Genomic DNA, 21776 nt, shown 5'->3' on the forward strand with positions numbered 1-21776 from the left:
TGGGAAATCTTGGTTAGTTAATGGACCCCACACTTCACTGCCATATAATATTATTGGATTTATTACGGAATTTAGAATTTTGAGCCAGGTCCTAATTGGGATGTCAATTGGAATTTTCCTTTTGATGGCATAAAAAGCCCTTCTTCCCTTCTCCTTCAATTCATTCACAGCCATATTGAAGTTTCCATTATGATTTATTTTCAATCCCAAATATGGGTAGCTTTTTGTGTTTTCTAATATGTGTGTGCCTAATTTAAATGTATTATGTGAACTCTGAGACTCGTGTCTCCTTTGAAAGATCATGACTTTAGTCTTCTTCATGTTTACGTTCAGAGACCATGTCTGACAGAACTGGTGGAGGATGTCTAGGTTCTGTTGTAGACCCTCTTTAGTGGCTGACAGCAGAACCAGATCATCTGCGTACATCAGTAATTTTACATTGGTATCGTGCAGAGTCAGACCGGGTGCAGTAGAAAGTTCTAATAACTTTGCTAATTCATTTATATATATATTGAACAATGTTGGGCTTAAATTGCACCCCTGGCGGACTCCGCGACCCTGGGTGAAGAAATTTGTTCTTTTATTTCCAATTCTAACAGCACATCTGTTTTTTGTGTACATGGATTTGATCAAGTCATATGTATTTCCTCCAACACCACTTTCTAGAATTTTGAAGAAAAGACCTTTGTGCCAAATTGAGTCAAAGGCTTTTTCAAAATCGACAAAGCAGGAATATATTTTGTTTTTGTTCTGTTTTACGTGAATGTCAATTAGGGTTTTAAGAGTGTATATATGGTCAGAGGTACGATAATTTGGTAAGAATCCGATTTGGCTTTTACTTAGAACGCTGTGTTCTGTAAGGAATTCTATGAGTCTGGTGTTGATGATACTACATAGAAGTTTGCCCAAATTACTCGTCACACAGATACCCCTATAGTTTTTTGGGTCATGTTTATCTCCACTCTTGAAAATTGGGGTTATGAGTCCTTCATTCCAGACATCAGGAAAATAGCCTAGATTTAGTGTCAAATTGAATAATTTTAAAATAGCCAATTGGAATTTTTCAGAGCTGTGTTTAATCATTTCATTTAATATGCCATCTGTACCACAGGCCTTTCTAGCTTTAAGGCACTGGAGTTTTGATTTCAGCTCTTGTTCTGTGATTGGGAAGTCTAAAGGGTTTTGATTATCCTTTATGATATTTTCCCATTTTTGTAATTTTTCACATATCTGGCTGGTTTCCGTTTTTGTATTTAGGGGTACAGTTGTAAAGAGTGATGTGAAGTGGTTTGTCCAAACATCCCCATCTTGGATAGCCATTTCTTCCGGCTTATCTTTATTCAATGAGTTCCAGTGGTCCCAGAAGGAGTTAGAGCTTAGAGAGTCCTCTATTTTGCACAATTGTTTATTTACGTGATTGTTCCTTTTAATTCTGATGGTCTTTTTGTAGTGTTTCAATGATTCACAGTATTGGAGGCGTAGGGTGTCATTTTGTGGGTTTATGTGTTTCTGGTTTGATATTTTTCTTAGCTGTGTTCTAAGAGCTTTACATTCTTTGTCAAACCATTGGTCCTTTTTAGTTTTTCTCTGTTTGTTACCTGATAGTTTTAATTTGGACTTTGTTGCAGTTCTTTCAAATATATAATTGATGTGTTCTACAGCTAGGTTTACTCCTTCAACACTGTTAGAGTATGGCATGGCTAGGAACGTATCTAACAGTGATTGTGTCTCATCACTGGCGATGGCTCTCTGGTAGTCCTGCATGCTGTTCTGGGACCATCTGTAGTATTTGGGGATGTTGTATAGTTTACTGGGCTGTGTAGGGGGATTTTTGAGCGACTCAGTTCTTTTCATGTATGCAGTGATCTGACTGTGGTCGGAGAGTGGGGTCAGGGGTTTGACTGTGAATGAACTGAAGGATACTGGATCCAGATCTGTTATCATGTAATCTACTGTGCTGCTGCCAAGGGGTGAGCAGTAAGTGTACCTTCCTTGTGAGTCCCCTCTCACACGCCCATTGACAAGGTAGAGACTCAGTCCTCTACACAGCTGTAATAAATCCTTTCCATTTTTGTTTATGGAAAGTGTCATGGTTATTTCTAGGGGACTGGTTTACATGGTTGCATATGGTGTGGTCAGATATGAAATTGTCTCCATGTGTACTGGTGAAATCAGGGTGGGTTCCCGTTCGGGCGTTGAAGTCACCGCAAACAAGCACATGACCTTGACTTTGGTAAAGACATATTTCTGATTCAAGGTTGGAGAAGATGTCGTCTGAGTAATATGGAGACCCAGTGGGTGGTACGTAAATTCCACAGATAAATAGGTCTCTCTGAGAGGGGATTACTTCTTTATTTAGTTTTAACCAAATATGATTGTTCCCGGTTTTTAGAATCTGTATTGACTGGTGGAGTTGTGATTTGTACCAAATTATCAATCCCCCTGAGTCTCTGCCCTGACTAATATGTTTTGTTTTATTCGATGGCAAAATGACTTCTCTATAGTGAGGAGGGCAGTGTGTGTCTACATCTTCTCTGCACCATGTCTCAGTTAGGATTAAGAGGTCATTGTTTGTTATAGCCTGTAAAAAATCTGAGTCTCTACTCTTAAGGCCGTATGTTGAAGAGCAAAGACCCTGTATGTTCCAGCAACTAATGGCGAATGATTGCATTTTGTACAAAAATTATATAAGGTATAAAGGTTATAAGGTATAAGGGTATTCAATCAATGAAAAATATATATAAAGGTGTTCAAAGGTATAAAGGTTATAGGGTATAAAGGTATTCAGTCAATGGACGAACATCACAGAACATCACCTTTATCTCTCTATCTCTCCCTCTCCCTCTCTCTCTCTCTCCCCTATCCCTCTCTCTCTCTCTCTCGCTATGTCTCTCTCTCTCTCCCTCTCTCTCTCTCTCTCCCTCTCTCTCTCTGTCTCTCTCTCTCTCCCTCTCCCTCTCCCTCTCCCTTTATCTCTCTATCTCTCCCTCTCCCTCTCTCTCTCTCTCCCTATCCCTCTCTCTCTCTCTCTCTCGCTATGTCTCTCTCTCTCCCTCTCTCTCTCTCTCTCTCTCTCTCTCTCTCTCTCTCTCTCTCTCTCTCTCTCTCTCTCTCTCTCTCTCTCCCTCTCTCTCTCTCTCTCTCTCTCTCTCCAGGGAAGTACATGCAGATGATGAACATTCTGAAGCCCATCTCCTTCGACGTCATCCACTGTGTGTCTCAGCTGTTCGACTACTACCTGTACGCCGTCTACACCTTCTTCGGACGCAACGACATGGTACCGTATATACACTATGCATCATTTGAAACGCACCCTGATAGAGACGCCTTGATTGATTTATAATCATAAAAGTATAAAAAGTAGGGATGTCCGATATTATCGGCCTACCGATATTATCGGCCGATATTGGCATTAAAATGTGATATCGGAAAATATCTGTATCGGTTTTCAAAAAAAATAAAGATTTTTTTTTTTACTTTTTTTTTTTTCTTTTTTTTCTATAACCTTTATTTACCCAGGCAAGCAAGTAAGAACAAATTCTGATTTTATTTATTGTCAAAAGTATGCATAATGTTGTGTTAATTCCACAACAAGAGATATGTAATGTTAATTACCTGAAATTATTCAATTTTTTTGGGGGGGGGGAACCCTGCATATATCGGTATCGGTTGATATCGGTTGGTATCGGAAATTAAGAGTTGGACAATATCGGTATATCGGTATCGGTAAAAAAGTCAATATCGAGCATCCCTACTTATAATCATGATATTCGTTCAATCTTTATTTATACTCAATAAACACACTGAGTAGTTAAACTAATTTACAGTGTTATATATACCGTCGCTGGCAGAAGAAAACTTTGTAACTCAGTTTTTTTTAATGATTGATTTAATAAAACAACTCAGTAGATCATCCTCCATGTGTGTGTGGTTTTACAAAGTCTACACAATGGGAAAGCAGTAAACCGATCATCTTTCTAAACCTCGTAACTCTATTCGCCCTCAAATCAGTTTTTTTCATCTCCGGAAAAGTTGGGTTTTTTCGGAGTTACAAGGTTTTCTCCCGCCGGCGACGATATGTTACGTATGTAAGTGTGTTAATAAATACAGAAACATCAGACAATCGGAACAATTTAACAAAATCTTCACATTTACATTTTACATTTAGTCATTTAGCTGAAACGCTTTTATCCAAAGCGACTTACAAGTTCTGTACGACAAGTCATCAGGAAGGAAGGGCACAACTCTATCAGCTGAGTAACAATGTTCATCAAAGTGTTGAGTGCTACAGTGTGGGTTAGTTTATTAGGACAAGTGCAGGACAGGAAGGTTAGTTACTGGGTTAGAGTTTTTATTTCAGATATTTTTTTAATTTCATTTAAACCATTTAAAGGGGAACTATCTTATAAATGGCATTTTTAAGTGTTTAGCATTGTTTCCTCTAATTCTCATATTTTGGCGCATTCTTCCAATTCTCCTCTCACAATATTCACCCTCACTGAACTGAGTCATCTGAAAATGTGCTGATCTGTGATGTCAGAGATTTCTCAGCTGCATAATAATGTGGCAGTTGGTGTGGCAGTTGGCACCAGGCCACACAGTGGTTGGAGCCCAGGCTCAAAACGGCTTAAAGGGGAACTCCACTTTTTTTGGAAATTAGCTTATTTAACATCTTCCCTGGAGTTAGACAAGAAGATGCATACCATTTTTGTCTCTGTGCGTGCATTTTAGCTTTGGGAATAGACGCTCCGTTAGCATAGCTTAGCTTCATCACTGGAAGTGAGGCAGGACAGTAGCCTTACAGTGCCTTACAGTGTATTGCAAGGTCTGACATTGACCAAACTTGATATGCATGACCTTGGTGGGCTCTAGGTCAACTCCTGAAAAGGGGGTCAATGTCAGACCTTGCAATCAAAAGTTAGGGGGCGCACTGAAATTATGGCAAGGGTTATTAGCCCCCTAACTTTTGATTGCAAAGTCTGACATTGACCCCCTTTTCAGGAGTTGACCTAGAGCCCACCAAGGTCATGCATATCAAGTTTGGTCAATGTCAGACCTTGCAATACACTGTAAGGCACTGTAAGGCTACTGTCCTGCCTCACTTCCAGTGATGAAGCTAAGCTATGCTAACGGAGCGTCTATTCCCAAAGCTAAAATGCACGCACAGAGACAAAAAAGGTATGTATCTTCTTGTCTAACTCCAGGGAAGATGTTAAATAAGCTAATTTCCAAAAAAAGTGGAGTTCCCCTTTAAGATCTCGCGGTAGAAAAATGCTGTTTTTGAGTACTTGATTAGAAATACAAAACGTACAGAGGTGTTCCATACACTCGCATGAATTGTGTAAAAGTGTCCAAATAGTGAAAGAAATAGTAAAATAGTTCCCCTTTAAAAACAATTATGTATTGTGGTGACATGATTGGTCGTCAAAGTTCTAAACTGACCCATAATATATGATCCAACTAGAGTGTCTACTGTCCTGCAGGCTGTTCCATGAGGTACAGTGGTACAGTAGGGGGCTGACTAGAGGAGAGGGCTCTGGTGCTGGGTGACAGTAGTGTAGTAGGGGGCTGACTAGTAGGGGTGTAACGGTACACGTATCTGTACCGAACCGTTCCAGTACTGGACCTTTGTTTATTTTATTTTTTTGCAGAAATTAATTCAAAACTCCCAAGTTCACCCCTTATATATATATATAATTGGTGCAAAGTACTGGGTGTTGGTTCACGCACAACACTGAGAGATTACCTGTAATTTAGCATAGGCTCATAGTGTGGCGAACACACGCACGCGCACACACACACACACACACACACACACACACATACACACACACACACACACACATCCTCTCTTCTGTCTCAGTGCGTGGGGTGGAAGGGGGCTGTCTCTGGGAGATCAAATTAACGTTATGAAACGGGACCTGCATGGCGCTTTTTTCTCTATTCAATAACGTTTTACCCTGAGGGCCGATTTACAATAAAGTTCTAAAACAGAAAAGTAGGCCACTTACGTTATTGACGCTAGAACTCCAGCTGTAGTTTACATACTGTAGCTTGCTGTCTCGAGGTTCCACAAGTTAATCAATATTTCCAAGACGGGGCTTGAGATGCTCAGAGTGCAAACCACTGTCTTCTGGTTGTTGTTGTTGTTGTTGTTGTTCATTATTACTTGCACGTTGTTCAGCTCAATGGTGTCGCGTGTCTCCTATCCGTCAGGCCGACGCCCATCGGGGGCTGTTGTTTTTTTCACAATAAAAAAAAATATATATATCGATTATTATATATAAGTCAATTATTAATTGGAATATAGAATATTCATTGACAACCCTACTTAACAGTAACTGCACACTACATCACTCCTGAGTGGAACACGCAACACATGTCTATAGAACAAACAACATATGTCTATAGAACAAGCAACACAGTCTATAGAACAAACATCATAAGTCTATAGAACAAGCAACACATGTCTATAGAACAAGCAATACAGTCTATAGAACAAGCAACACAGTCTATAGAACAAGCAACACAGTCTATAGAACAAGCAATACAGTCTATAGAACAAGCAACACAGTCTATAGAACAAGCAACACAGGTCTATAGAACAAGCAACACAGTCTATAGAACAAGCAACACAAGTCTATAGAACAAGCAACACAAGTCTATAGAACAAGCAACACAGTCTATAGAACAAGCAACACAAGTCTATAGAACAAGCAACACAAGTCTATAGAACAAGCAACACAAGTCTATAGAACAATCAACACATGTCTATAGAACAAGCAACACAAGTCTATAGAACAATCAACACAAGTCTATAGAACAAGCAACACAGTCTATAGAACAAGCAACACAGTCTATAGAACAAGCAACACAAGTCTATAGAACAAGCAACACAGTCTATAGAACAAGCAACACAAGTCTATAGAACAAGCAACACAGTCTATAGAACAAGCAACACAAGTCTATAGAACAAGCAACACAAGTCTATAGAACAAGCAATACAGTCTATAGAACAAGCAACACAAGTCTATAGAACAAGCAACACAGTCTATAGAACAAGCAATAGTCTATAGAACAAGCAATACAGTCTATAGAACAAGCAATACAGTCTATAGAACAAGCAACACAGTCTATAGAACAAGCAACACAAGTCTATAGAACAAGCAACACAAGTCTATAGAACAAGCAACACAGTCTATAGAACAAGCAACACAGTCTATAGAACAAGCAACACAGTCTATAGAACAAGCAATACAGTCTATAGAACAAGCAACACAGTCTATAGAACAAGCAACACAGTCTATAGAACAAGCAACACAGTCTATAGAACAAGCAACACAAGTCTATAGAACAAGCAACACAAGTCTATAGAACAAGCAACACAAGTCTATAGAACAATCAACACAAGTATATAGAACAAGCAACACAAGTCTATAGAACAAGCAACACAAGTCTATAGAACAAGCAACACAGTCTATAGAACAAGCAACACATGTCTATAGAACAAGCAACACAAGTCTATAGAACAAGCAACACAGTCTATAGAACAATCAACACAAGTCTATAGAACAAGCAACACAGTCTATAGAACAAGCAACACAAGTCTATAGAACAAGCAACACAGTCTATAGAACAAGCAACACATGTCTATAGAACAAGCAACACAGTCTATAGAACAAGCAACACAAGTCTATAGAACAAGCAACACAGTCTATAGAACAAGCAATACAGTCTATAGAACAAGCAACACAGTCTATAGAACAAGCAACACAAGTATATAGAACAAGCAACACAAGTCTATAGAACAAGCAACACAAGTCTATAGAACAAGCAACACAAGTCTATAGAACAAGCAACACAGTCTATAGAACAAGCAACACAGTCTATAGAACAAGCAACACAGTCTATAGAACAAGCAACACATGTCTATAGAACAAGCAACACAAGTCTATAGAACAAGCAACACAGTCTATAGAACAAGCAACACAGTCTATAGAACAAGCAACACAGTCTATATAACAAGCAACACAAGTCTATAGAACAAGCAACACAGTCTATAGAACAAGCAACACAAGTCTATAGAACAAGCAACACAAGTCTATAGAACAAGCAACACAGTCTATAGAACAAGCAACACAAGTCTATAGAACAAGCAACACAAGTCTATAGAACAAGCAACACAGTCTATAGAACAAGCAACACAGTCTATAGAACAAGCAACACAAGTCTATAGAACAAGCAACACAGTCTATAGAACAAGCAACACAGTCTATAGAACAAGCAACACAGTCTATAGAACAAGCAACACATGTCTATAGAACAAGCAATACAGTCTATAGAACAAGCAACACAGTCTATAGAACAAGCAATACAGTCTATAGAACAAGCAACACAGTCTATAGAACAAGCAACACAGTCTATAGAACAAGCAATACAGTCTATAGAACAAGCAACACAAGTCTATAGAACAAGCAACACAAGTCTATAGAACAAGCAACACAGTCTATAGAACAAGCAACACAAGTCTATAGAACAAGCAACACAGTCTATAGAACAAGCAACACAAGTCTATAGAACAAGCAACACAGTCTATAGAACAAGCAACACAAGTCTATAGAACAAGCAACACAGTCTATAGAACAAGCAACACAGTCTATAGAACAAGCAACACAGTCTATAGAACAAGCAACACAGTCTATAGAACAAGCAACACAGTCTATAGAACAAGCAACACAAGTCTATAGAACAAGCAACACAAGTCTATAGAACAAGCAACACAAGTCTATAGAACAAGCAACACAGTCTATAGAACAAGCAACACAAGTCTATAGAACAAGCAACACAAGTCTATAGAACAAGCAACACAGTCTATAGAACAAGCAATACAGTCTATAGAACAAGCAACACAAGTCTATAGAACAAGCAACACATGTCTATAGAACAAGCAATACAGTCTATAGAACAAGCAACACAAGTCTATAGAACAAGCAACACAAGTCTATAGAACAAGCAATACAGTCTATAGAACAAGCAACACAAGTCTATAGAACAAGCAACACAAGTCTATAGAACAAGCAACACAAGTCTATAGAACAAGCAACACAGTCTATAGAACAAGCAACACAGTCTATAGAACAAGCAATACAGTCTATAGAACAAGCAACACAAGTCTATAGAACAAGCAACACAGTCTATAGAACAAGCAACACAGTCTATAGAACAAGCAACACAGTCTATAGAACAAGCAACACAGTCTATAGAACAAGCAACACAGTCTATAGAACAAGCAACACAGTCTATAGAACAAGCAACACAAGTCTATAGAACAATCAACACAGTCTATAGAACAAGCAACACAGTCTATAGAACAAGCAACACAAGTCTATAGAACAAGCAACACAGTCTATAGAACAAGCAACACAGTCTATAGAACAAGCAACACAGTCTATAGAACAATCAACACTATAGACCTGTTCAGAGGGGCCCAGCTGCCAGATCACAGCCAGCGTCCTTCCGGGCCATGGGATCTAGACACCACCCTTCACTAACCCACTCTCTCTCTCTCATTGTTCTCATCAGTCAGTATGTCATGTACCTTATTACCTCAGTGTATATAACCTCCACTATCTCTCCTTCTCTATTACTCTCTCTCTATATCTCTCTCTCTCTATCTGTCTCTCTCTATCCATCTCTCTCCCTGTCTCTATCTCTATCCATCTCTCTCTATCTATCTATCTGTCTCTCTCTCTCTCTCTCTCTCTCTCTCTCTCTCTCTCTCTTTCTATTGCTCTCTCTTTCTATTGCTCTCTCTCTCTCTCTCTCTCTCTCTCTCTCTCTCTCTCTCTCTCTCTCTCTCTCTCGCCCTCGCCCTCGCCCTCATTGGATTCACCAGGTTCAGTCAGTGCCGCCCTCTCAGAAGGGCACCCTCACTGTAGCAGTAATACGCCAGCATGAATATTTACGACCAATCACTCTGAGACTAATATGCACGCGCGTAGCTGTTGCGACCTGTAGGAGGACATTGCTCTCCTTCACACCGTCGGCATGGCGATGGGGTCGTTTCACACCCAGAGACGGAAGGTAATGAGCGATATTAATATTCTAAAAGGGTAAATATGCCCATTCTGTCCTCATAGTGCCCGTCGAGTGCTCTGTGTCAACACACACATGCTGAAGACACATTAGAGACCACATTCATTACTCATGATGGAGGGAGAGAGAATAGAGGGAGAGAGGGGGGAGGGGGAGAGAATGGAGAGAGAGAGAGGGAGAGAATGGAGAGAGAGAGAGAGGGAGATAATGGAGGGAGAGAGAATTGTGGAATGAAGAGAGAATGGAGAGAGAGAATGGAGGGAGAGAAAGATAATCGGGAGAGAGAGAAAAATAATGGAGAGAAAGATATAATTAAGGGATATATAGATAATGGAGAGCGTGATACAAATAATGGAGAGAGAGAGAATGGAGGGAAAGAGAAAAAGGTCTAGAGGGAATGAGGGAGAGAGGTGGAGAGAGAGAGCAAGAAAGAGGGGTCGCGAGGGAAGGAGGGATGCGGTTTAGAGGGAAGCAGAGAGAGAGAGAGAGAGAGAGAGGGTGATGAACACCTCGTCTGGAAAGCTGATATCGCTGCTGATTGAATTGATTGATTGAAAACTTTATTAACAGATTGCAGAATGTGTACAATACAGTACAGCTCAATACACACACTTGTTAAGGGGATGCAGACCAGAGAAAGACTTTCGTCTTGTTTACATCAGGGTCCCCCATTTTCAATTCATAATGCCATTTATGACATACGCAACATACAGATATTATCATGACATTTATGACATACATGACATACAGCAGGTATACAGTACTGTTACATTTGTGACACACAAGATATGCAAATATACGCCAGGGAAGAGCTGGACTCCTGTCACCAGATCACTGCCCAGAGTGAGGGAAGAGTGAGATATGGAGGAAGGACCGAGAGAAAGGTGGAGGGATGGAGGAAAGAAAGAAAGAAAGAGAGAGAAAGTGAGCAACAATGTTAGCATTTTACTCTACTTTACTGCCTGCCTACAGTCAAAACAGTCTGATGCAGTTTGTTAATTATTATTATTTTTTTATCTACTTTTTCTCCCATTTTCTATTTTTCTCTCATCCCAATTTCGTATCGTCCAATTCTACCCTCCCCTGTCTCGAACGCTGTTTCTTGCCTCCCACAAGCCGGCTGCAATGTGGACGAAGCCATACATAGCACGTGTCCCCTCCGGTACTCGAGGAAGCAGCCGTCGCATCTTTTCACCTGCACAGCGCGATCTTTCAGCGTCGAGGGTCTGCGTTTGGAGGGCACGCCGCCCCGGTCGCTTCCTGATTCTACTGCGCAGGCGCACCAACCGACCTGTAGGAGTCGCTGTCCACAACGTCTGATCCCCACCCATCAGCTTCCCACCCCCTAATACGGCCAGTTGTATTAGTATGAACGACCAGCCAAGCTGATAGCAACGCGGAGAGCTGGGCTCGAACCAGGGCACGAAATTAACTTTTTGACTCACCGGCCAGTGGCGGGTAGATGGGAAGAATCTACCCGCCAAGCATATTTCTTACCTGCCAACTTTTTTTTGATTAAAAAAATAATAATAATTATTTTATATAACATTTTTAATAAAATATATAACATTTTTAATAAAATATATATATTATATAATCATACTTGTAGTTGTATTATCTGCGAGACATCGCCACCTCGCTGTCTGCAAACAGCTCCACTGTCTGTGTGTATACTCGAGTGGCCTCCAGCTCCAGCAAGGATTCTCCGGCGCTGCAGCTGGACCCTAAACTCTACATTCAGCATGAAAGGATTCTCCTGCGCTCCAGCTGGACCCTATTCAGCAGCCCTCATGAGATGTAAGCCAGGGGCTCGAATACGCATGTTGTAGGACATTGATGTCAGGAGCTATCTGTAGCTACTGCTGGATGGCGTTGGGGCAACGCCTCTGAACTATTTAGTTTACTGGGACATTTCGTAGTGACTAGTGAGCTAACGTGGGCTAACATGAGCTACTTAGCCAACGGAGGTATTATGCACTGGACACTTGCTGGAGCAGTTGTTGATGTCGGGAGCTATCAGTAGCTAGCCGGCTGGATAACGTTACACAATGCCTCATGTATTAAACTAAAAGTGAATAGTTGACTGGGTCATTTTGTAACGGTAGCTAACATTAGCTCATGGAGGTCCCTCTGACTAGACTAACGTCAGTCACGGTGACTGTCCGAGGCAATAGCCTCTGTTTACATGCAGCAGCATACAGAAACAGGTGCAGGAGGGGTAGGAGCAGCAATGTGCTGCGTGTCTGTGCTGAGACAGCGAGTGAGAACTCCGCTCAGAATTGGATCATGATTTTCGGTTTTCACATGACTATTTGATTGCCCGCCACACGGCGGGCAGACCTCTCAGTGGGAGGCGCCAAACGTAAAAACTGAGCGCCAATGGCGGGTGGCGGGCTCTAGTTTCGCCCCCTGGCTCGAACCCAGCGCCTCCTGCATTGGTGGTGAGCGCCTTGCCCACTGCACCACCTAGCCGCCCCAGTTTGTTAATTATTGAAAAGCCTCTCTCTCTCTCTCTCTCTCTCTCTCTCTCTCTCTCTCTCTCTCTATATATATACATCGCTCCCTGTTCTTGGGTGAGTGTACAGTTTCTAAAAGGTTTACCCTCCACCAGCATTAGAGCAGCTGGCCACACAGAGTCTCAGCCAGATGACATGACGACGTGTGAACAGTGATCCTGGTCACATGTTGGCCCGAGCTGTGCAGCCTGTGCTGAAACAGAACTCTGCCTAATACTCTCGTATTCTTTTATTACCTAATTAAGTGAAAGCAAGCGCGTGTGTCTTGTAAAACGTGATTTAAAAGAAGATACTGAGGTGGAAAGCCTGGAACAAACAGTGTTCCGTGTAGGGCCGCATGGCGATATGGCCTAAAAATTAATAAATTTTTCACAACACATTTGATTTTTTTTCTCTCTTAAAAACTAGAAACGCCAAGGAAATCATTCAAATAAGCTTTGTTTTTATTTGACACAAAAACATGATCAAACCAAGATGAATTTCCCTATTGGGATTGAAGTGCAAACCTAACTTTCACCAATCTTCATGTTAAAAAAAATTACATATAAAAGGGTACTCTTGATCAAACAAAGATGAATGTCCCTATTGGGATTAATAGTGCAATAACTTGCTTTTTCACCAAACTTCACTTAAAACAAATAAAAGGTGCCTCTTGATCATCAAACAAGAATGAATGTCCCTATTGGGATTAACAAAGTGCAAATCTAACTTTCACCAAACATCACTTTTTGTAAAATAAAAGGTGACTCTTGAAAAAAGAAATATATATATATATATATATATTTTGAAAATCGATTTTCATTTTTTTTTATCGTCCTAAATCATAAATTCGAATTGATCGATAAAATCGATTAATCGCCCAGCCCTAGTTCCGTGTCCTGACTTGAGGACGAGTCCACAGGGGGGGGGCTTCTGAACCCGTGCTGTAGTCGAGTCACTAAACATCCAGGTCGAGTCTCGAGTCCCCAGTGTTTGAGTCCGAGTCACCAAAGAAGAGCCTGAGTCCAGTCCACATTACCCTCTAGTCCGACTCCAAGTCATCGAGGTTGAGTCCACTCCACTCTGGCCGTCAAAGAGCTGACATACAAATAAAAAAGGGTCTACATTAAACATAAATGACACAGTGTCACCATCTCAAACAGAGTTTATTTACTTTGCGATTAGGGATGTTCGATATTGGCTTTTTTACCGATACCGATATACCGATATTGTCCAACTCTTAATTTCCGATACCGATATCAACCGATAACATTACATATCCATTTTTTTTATTTTTTTTTACTTGCTTGCCTGGGTAAATAAAGGTTAAATAAATGTAAAAAAAAATTATTATTTCATTTTTTTTTGAAACCCGATACCGATAATTTCCGATATCACATTTTAATGCCAATATCGGCCGATAACATCGGACATCCCTATTTGTGACACAATAGCCAAACAAATGCACTAGCCATCAATATCTTATGCCAATGCTCGAGTCCAAGTCGAGTCACGGGTCCTGCGAATCACTACAGTGTGACGTACTGTACTACAACACTGGCTTGCGCTTACTGTAGCTCTACGCGGTTCCAGTTTAATCACCTGTACTGTACATTGTATATTTACTAGTGTGCTTGCCTGACCGCAGCAGTGCAAAGAGGCAGTAGTTTGGGCGGCTAGAGTCTTTGGCTCTTCAGGAGAGGGAGAGGGAGATGACGAGGGAGAGGCAGAGGGGTCTGTGAATGGAAGCCAGATGAGGAGGAGGAGGAGGAAGTGGTTCGGTGGTGGTGTTGGTGTTGTAGAGCAGCGGGAGGTGGATGTGTTAGAATGACGTCCCGTGGGGCTCGATAATGCACCTACTGTACCTGCAGCGTTCAGACGAGGAGTTGTGACTGTCAGCCGCGCGGAGAGGCCATGAAAGGCACTTAAGAAACGATGGTAAACGGACAGCATTTATATAACGGCTTTTATCCAAAGCGCTTCACAACTCACGCCTCACATTCACACATTCACACACCGACAAGGGGCCCACCCCCTCATCGGGAGTACAGTAGTTAAGTGTCTTGCTGCCGGGAACAGCGGGAATCAAGAATCAAGAGGTGTATTTGTCACATACAGTACATACCAGGGCATAGAGTGAAATGCGGGTAGTCATGCCAATTAAATCGACATAGAAAAAAAATAGGTAAGACACAATAATATTTGCAGGATAAAAAAAAAAGACACGCTAAGTTCCTGAGAAACTGGTTCCTATGTACACTACTATACAATATACAATTTACAATTTTAACTCTTTTTTTTTTTTTTTTTTTTTTTTACTTTATTTTTTAGCGTTTATCGCTTTTTCTGGTCAAGCATGACCGACAGAAACAGGTTGAAATGGGATGTAGAGCAGGGGAAGACACTCTGAGAAAATACGGCGGGTCCGGGAATCGAACTCGTGTACCCCAGATCCGTGACGAGCACGGTTTTCCCCGACGCAGAAATAGCGCCGAGATATGCGGTGAGCTACGGGAGCTCCCCCAACTCCGTAATTTTTTTATACTTAATGTATCTAAACTATATTACTATTACAATACCTCCTTCCTTTAAAGTGACTTTTCCATTATTTAAAGTGACATTTTGTTTAAAGTGGTTGCAGTGTGTGTGTGCGTGCGTGCGTGTGTGTGTGCATGTGTGTGTGTGTGTGTGTGTGACGTGTGTGTGTGTGTGTGTGTGTGTGTGTGTGTGTGTGTGTGTGTGTGTGTGTGTGTGTGTGTGTGTGTGTGTGTGTGTGTGTGTGTGTGTGTGTGTGTGTGTGTGTGTGTGTGTGTGTGTGTGTGTGTGTGTGTGTGTGTGTGTGTGCTCATGTGTACTTGTGAGTGGAGAGTTCAGTGTTCAGTGTTCTGATGGCCTGGGGGAAGAAGCTGAGCCGGAGTCTCTCTCTTCTTGCAACGTGTGTCCGTAGGCGTTTGCCTGACCGCAGCAGCTTGAACAGGCTGTTGTTGGGGTGGTGAGGGTCCTTCATTATTCTGCAGGCTCTGGATTTGCACCTCTTGTTATATAAGTCCTGCAGGGGTGGGAACCTTTTGATTACCGGACGACCGCTCGACCTCCTGAGCCGCACGTCCCCCGTTTAGATTCCGACACGTCTCCTCCCCCCGCAGCGTGTCGAAGTGTCCTTGAGCAAGGCACTTAACGAGCAAATTGGCACCTTGCATGGTCACCTCCGCCATCGGTGTGAGCGTGTGTGCATGGATGGATGACTGTGAGGCATAAGTTGTAAAGAGCTTTGTATAAAAAGCTGTTATATAAATGCCATCCATTTACCATTTTATATATTGTTTGTATTATTATATATATACAGTATAGGCCTTCTGCATGTTTCCCCTTTTGAATAGAAATGCATGTTTACACTTTGAACAGAAATGCATCTTTCATGAGTTTATCTCTGTCTTTGTATATCCTTCTCTATGTCTCCCTATCTCTCTGTATCTGCCTCTCTGTCTTTGTATATCTATCTCTGTATTTCTCTCTATGTATCTGTCTCTCTGCCTCTCTCTCTGTCTATCTTTCTATCTCTGTCTATCTGTCTGTCTCTGTCTATGTCTCTATATATCTGTCTATATGTATCTGTCTCTCTCTGTCTCTATCTGTCTCTGTATATATGTCTATATCTGTCTATATCTCTCTGTCTCTATCTGTCTCTCCATCTACAGTATCTGTCTCTCTCTCTCTCTCTATGGATCTATATGTCTCTACATATATCTGTCTCTCTATCTGTCTATGTCTCTCCATCTATCTGTGTCTCTGTCTATCTGGCTCTATATATATGTATCTGTAAATCTGTCTCTCTCTGTCTCTCTCTGTCTCTCTCTGTCTCTTTCTCTCTCTCTCTGTATATCTGTCTCTCTCTATCTGTCTCTCTGTCTCTCTATAAATCTGTCTCTACGTATCTCTCTGTCTCTTACTGTTTAATTAAGTGCTACAGTAGTACAGCAGGAGTTGGCAGCCTGTATAATTAAGCACCTTAATTAATAATATGCAGACAGGGGTGTGGTTGTTATTTGGTAAACAGATCCTATGAGTCGTTGCACAGGAATGATACACAATTACATTTCAAGTAATTGCTAATATAAGATTATATAAGATATAACTTTGGCTTCATGAATGTTCACACAGTCGAGCACTTTCTGAATTTCTCGCAAAAATACAGGATCAAGGGTCAGTCGACCAAATCTCAATCAGTATGAACTGTGTGTGTGTGTGTGTGGGGGGGGGGGGGGGGGGGGGGGGGGGGGCGGTGATGCAGCATATTTGATAATAATTAATTATGATACAATTACAATATGACTGATTTGACTTTTAATCAGTTCATTCATCCGTATCAATTGTTTTTGTCTGATAGAATATAAGCACATATACACACGCATACACAAACACACATACACTTACACACACATACACACACACACACACACACACATACACTTACACATACACGACGTACACAAACACACACATACACATACACAAACACACACATACACACACACTTACACATACACTTACACATACACTTACACATACACATACACATACACATACACATACACTTACACATACACATACACACACACATACACTTACACACACATACACACACACACACACACACATACACTTACACATACACGACGTACACAAACACACACATACACATACACACACACTTACACATACACTTACACTTACACTTACACATACACATACACATACACATACACATACACTTACACATACACATACACATACACATACACTTACACTTACACTTACACTTACACTTACACTTACACATACACATACACATACACATACACTTACACTTACACTTACACTTACGCTTACGCATACACATACACTTACACTTACACTTACACTTACACATACACATACACATACACATACACATACACATACACATACACTTACACATACACTTACACATACACATACACATACACTTACACTTACACATACACATACACTTACACATACACTTACACTTACACATACACATACACATACACTTACACTTACACATACACATACACTTACACTTACACATACACATACACATACACTTACACATACACTTACACTTACACTTACACATACACTTACACATACACATACACATACACATACACTTACACTTACACATACACATACACATACACATACACTTACACATACACTTACACATACACTTACACTTACACTTACACTTACACTTACACTTACACTTACACATACACTTACACTTACACTTACACTTACACTTACACATACACATACACTTACACTTACACTTACACTTACACTTACACTTACACTTACACATACACTTACAAAAAGGGATCTTTTATCTCAATGGGACTTCCTGGTTAAATAAAAAAAATTATAAAAATAGGGTCGCCAGGCCGCCAGATCTTCAGAACCCAAGCGCTCCGTTCTTCCGGTGACAGTTATTGTCTCGAGTCTCTGCGTTTGGTTTCTTGCTTCCCCGTCGGCAGCGGTGGGTGGAAGGCCTGATGCAGCGTGCCGCGACACAGAGTGAATGTTTATCCCCTGGGGTGGAAGGCCTGATTCAGCGTGTTATCCCCCTGGGGTGGAAGGCCTGATGCAGCGTGCCGCGACACAGAGTGAATGTTTATCCCCCTGGGGTGGAAGGCCTGATGCAGCGTGCCGCGACACAGAGTGAATGTTTATCCCCCTGGGGTGGAAGGCCTGATGCAGCGTGCCGCGACACAGAGTGAATGTTTATCCCCCTGGGGTGGCAGACCGGATGCAGCGTGCCGCGACACAGAGTGAATGTTTATCCCCCTGAGGTGGCAGACCGGATGCAGCGTGCCGCGACACAGTGAATGTTTATCCCCCGGGGTGGCAGACCGGGTGCAGCGTGCCGCGACACAGAGTGAATGTTTATCCCCGGCTACTTTCACCGAGTGTTAATTTTGTCAACGAAAATAATGACTAAATATGGTCGTCAACAAAGCTTTTCCCCCCGACGACAACGAGACGTGACGTCACGTTAATGTAGATCATGTGACACTAACGTGACTAAATTATTTATGCATAATCGTTGACTACATCTGAGGACACAAAAATTTACTTTACAAAAACCATGACGAATTCTCTCTTAATTTATGTTGACTAAAACAAGATGAGACAAAATAATTATAACTTTTAGTCTAATTCACGTTATTATTTCAGCATTTCCGTTTCCGGCTAATCGATAGCTAGTTGTTATGAATCCCTTTAGCGCTTGAAGCGCACTAAAACATCATAATGACTTATTTTTTTTCATATAATGTTGGATACATGCTCAGTAGAGTTAGAATGCTCCCAGTCTTAGGGGCTGTGATGTTTTGTTAGCACACTTTATGCACATAGAAGTGCGGTGGCAGGTTCGCTAAGCTAATGTTGTTAGCCGAATGCTCTGATGGAGGCCGCCATTTTAAAGGGGAACTATCTTATAAATGGCCTTTTTGAGTGTTTAGCATTGTTTCCTAGCTATGTGAACTTATATTAATATGATCTATGTCTCAAAATTCTCATATTGGCGCATTCTTCCAATTCTCCTCTCACAATATTCACCCTCACTGAACTGAGTCATTTGAAAATGTGCGCGATTTGTGATGTCAGAGAGACACCGCTGCATGTTAATGTTGAGATACAAGATGAGCTGCACACAGTTCTGTACCCACTCCACACAGTCAGCTCAAAACGGCTCGAGATCTTGAGGTAGAAAAATGCTGTTTTTGAGGACTTGATTAGAAATACAAAACAATGAATAAAAAAAATATATATATTACAGAGGTGTTCCATAGACTCACAGGAATTGTGTAAAAGTTCCCAAATAGTGAAAGAAATAGTAAAATAGTTCCCCTTTAAGTTTTAAGTTTAAAGTGACGTCAGCGATCTACGGTTGTACTCGACGGACAAAAGGGAATGTGTGTGTGACGTGTGTGAAATTTGTACAGTAGGTCCCAGTGAGAATTGTAATCAGTGTGTACTGTGTATTTATTTACACTATCCTATTATTGCTTTGTTGGTTAAAAAATATATATAAGCAATTTAAATCAGAATATGTTCCATTCCATGTCTGACTATTTCTGAATCTATTGACCATTTCAAGGAATGTTTGGTTACTATTTGGCGTCTAGCCTTCTACTGAACTTATTGTGAATCAGCTGATAGGGTTTTGGCTAGACTATACGTAAAGAATAAATAGAATTGCATTATTTACAATATACAAATATAAAATGATTTTTTTTTCATTAACGAAAACTAGACAAAAATGTCATCCGTTTTCTGCAACTAAATCTAGACTCAAACAAAAAAAGACAAAATTGAGAATAAAACTGACTAAGACTAAAATGCTCAGACCTGTAGTTGACTAAAACTGACTAAACGAAAAATAAATGAAGGTGACTAAATATGATGAAAACGAAAAAGGAGCACTTGACACATGACTAAGACTAAAACTAAAATAAAAAAAGCTGTCAAAATTAACACTACTTTCACCACACTGCCCATGTACTGGTAGACGGGTGAGAACCAAGCTGGCTCTTAAAAAGTCTTAAACAGGGAATTTTACGTCTCAAAAAGTCTTCGATTTAATCATCAGAATTTAAGTCTTAAAAAGGTCTTAAAGGTGGCACTGCCAACAATTCATATCTACATGGAAGCAATACACACCCAGCTACTAACTACTAACCAAGCTTGAGCTAGCGTCAGTCAGAGGTAAAGAGACATTCTACCAGTGTGTCGTGACTAGGGATGTCCCGATCCGATCACGTGATCGTGATCGGGGCCGATCACGTGATTTTCCGAAGATCGGGATCAACAAAAAAAATCGCCTTTTTTTTTCTTTTTTTTTTTAGCTTTTTTCTTTTTTTTCAACAAACATGACCATGTTCACGTCTTAAACTCATACTGATGCCTTAGTTTTGGTTTTAAATTGCATATCATCATTCATTTATTGTCACACAGAGCAGAAGAATTTTGCCAAAACAAACCAATAGTATCCAGCTGCAGAACGGCAGACCAGCCACACTCTCAGACCCTAATTACATTTTATTTTCTATTTTTTTAATCCCAATTTCTCACATTACATTCACCCTGAATGTTGACGTTATCCAGGTGAAAAGTTAACTTCATTCAAGCGAGGCATTGCAATCCTTGACATAAATCATTTGATGTATAATTAAATCAAATGAAATGTATTTGGGTCTGAGAGTGTGGCTGGTCTGCCGTTCTGCAGCTGGATACGATTGGTTTGTTTTGGCAAAATTCTTCTGCTCTGTCTGACAATAAATAAATGAATGATGATATGCAATTTAAAACCAAAACTAAGGCCTCAGTATGAGTTTAAGACGTGAACATGGTCATGTTTGTTGAATACAACTTTTTTTTAAATAATCTTTTACTTTTTTTCTTTCTTTTTTTTGATCGGATCGGGAAAGATCGGTATCAGTAGATACTCAAAATCACATGATCGGGATCGGATCGGGAGCAAAAAAACTTGATCGGGACATCCCTGGTCGTGACCATAATGTGTTAGATCCTTTACGTTTGTTAGCCCAGCTGCAGGATCAATGTACTTGTGAAAATACTTTATTGACTTAAAAAAAAAGCAACCTTTTAACCCAACAGGGTCTTCCATCAGATTTGCCTGTGGGGTTGAAAAGTGTATATATTTTTGTCAATTTAAGTATTTTTTAAAGAGCTGTAATTCTTCTTCCTTCAAAATGTTTAACATCCACCAATCAGTCCGTTTGTTCAGTGGACCGATCTCAAACCCCTCCCTCTTTTCTTGATCCTCCAATCCTCCCGTCGTTTCCTCAAGGCAACCGTTTGTGATTGGAGGATGGTGGAAAGACGAGGGGGCGGGGTTTGAGAGAGAGGTCAAAATATGTGTTGCTCTTCTTCTTCCTCGTGCTTCAATGTGTCGTGTCTCTGTTTTCCGTTGTTTAATTTGCACCTTTGGCTCTTTGTGTTCCTTTCTGCTGTCTGTCTTGTCATCCGTAGCCTGTCCCTAGTCCATCTTTGCCCACCCAGGGTGGCCGAGAGGCGGGCCCTGGCAGGGTGGTGGGCCCTGCTTGCTTGGTAAGCCTGTGTGAGCTCTGGAGACCTTGG

At 40.8% G+C, this 21776-nt stretch overlaps 1 protein-coding gene across 1 annotated transcript in view; it reads left to right on the forward strand.

Moving 5' to 3' along the window:
- Positions 1-3160: 3160 nt before the first annotated feature.
- Positions 3161-21776, forward strand: part of LOC311247847 (syndetin-like) — a gene marked incomplete at its 3' end in the record, with an annotated part of 20476 nt that continues 1860 nt past the window's right edge. The window contains exons 1-2 of the mRNA XM_084338838.1: positions 3161-3277; positions 21669-21746. Of these exons, the coding sequence (XP_084194964.1) occupies positions 3164-3277; positions 21669-21746 (192 nt within the window). The remainder of the gene's footprint in view (positions 3278-21668; positions 21747-21776) is intronic.

Source organism: Notolepis coatsorum (assembly GCF_963971535.1).
Source record: "Notolepis coatsorum genome assembly, contig: SCAFFOLD_2174, whole genome shotgun sequence".
Taxonomy (NCBI): domain Eukaryota; kingdom Metazoa; phylum Chordata; class Actinopteri; order Aulopiformes; family Paralepididae; genus Notolepis; species Notolepis coatsorum.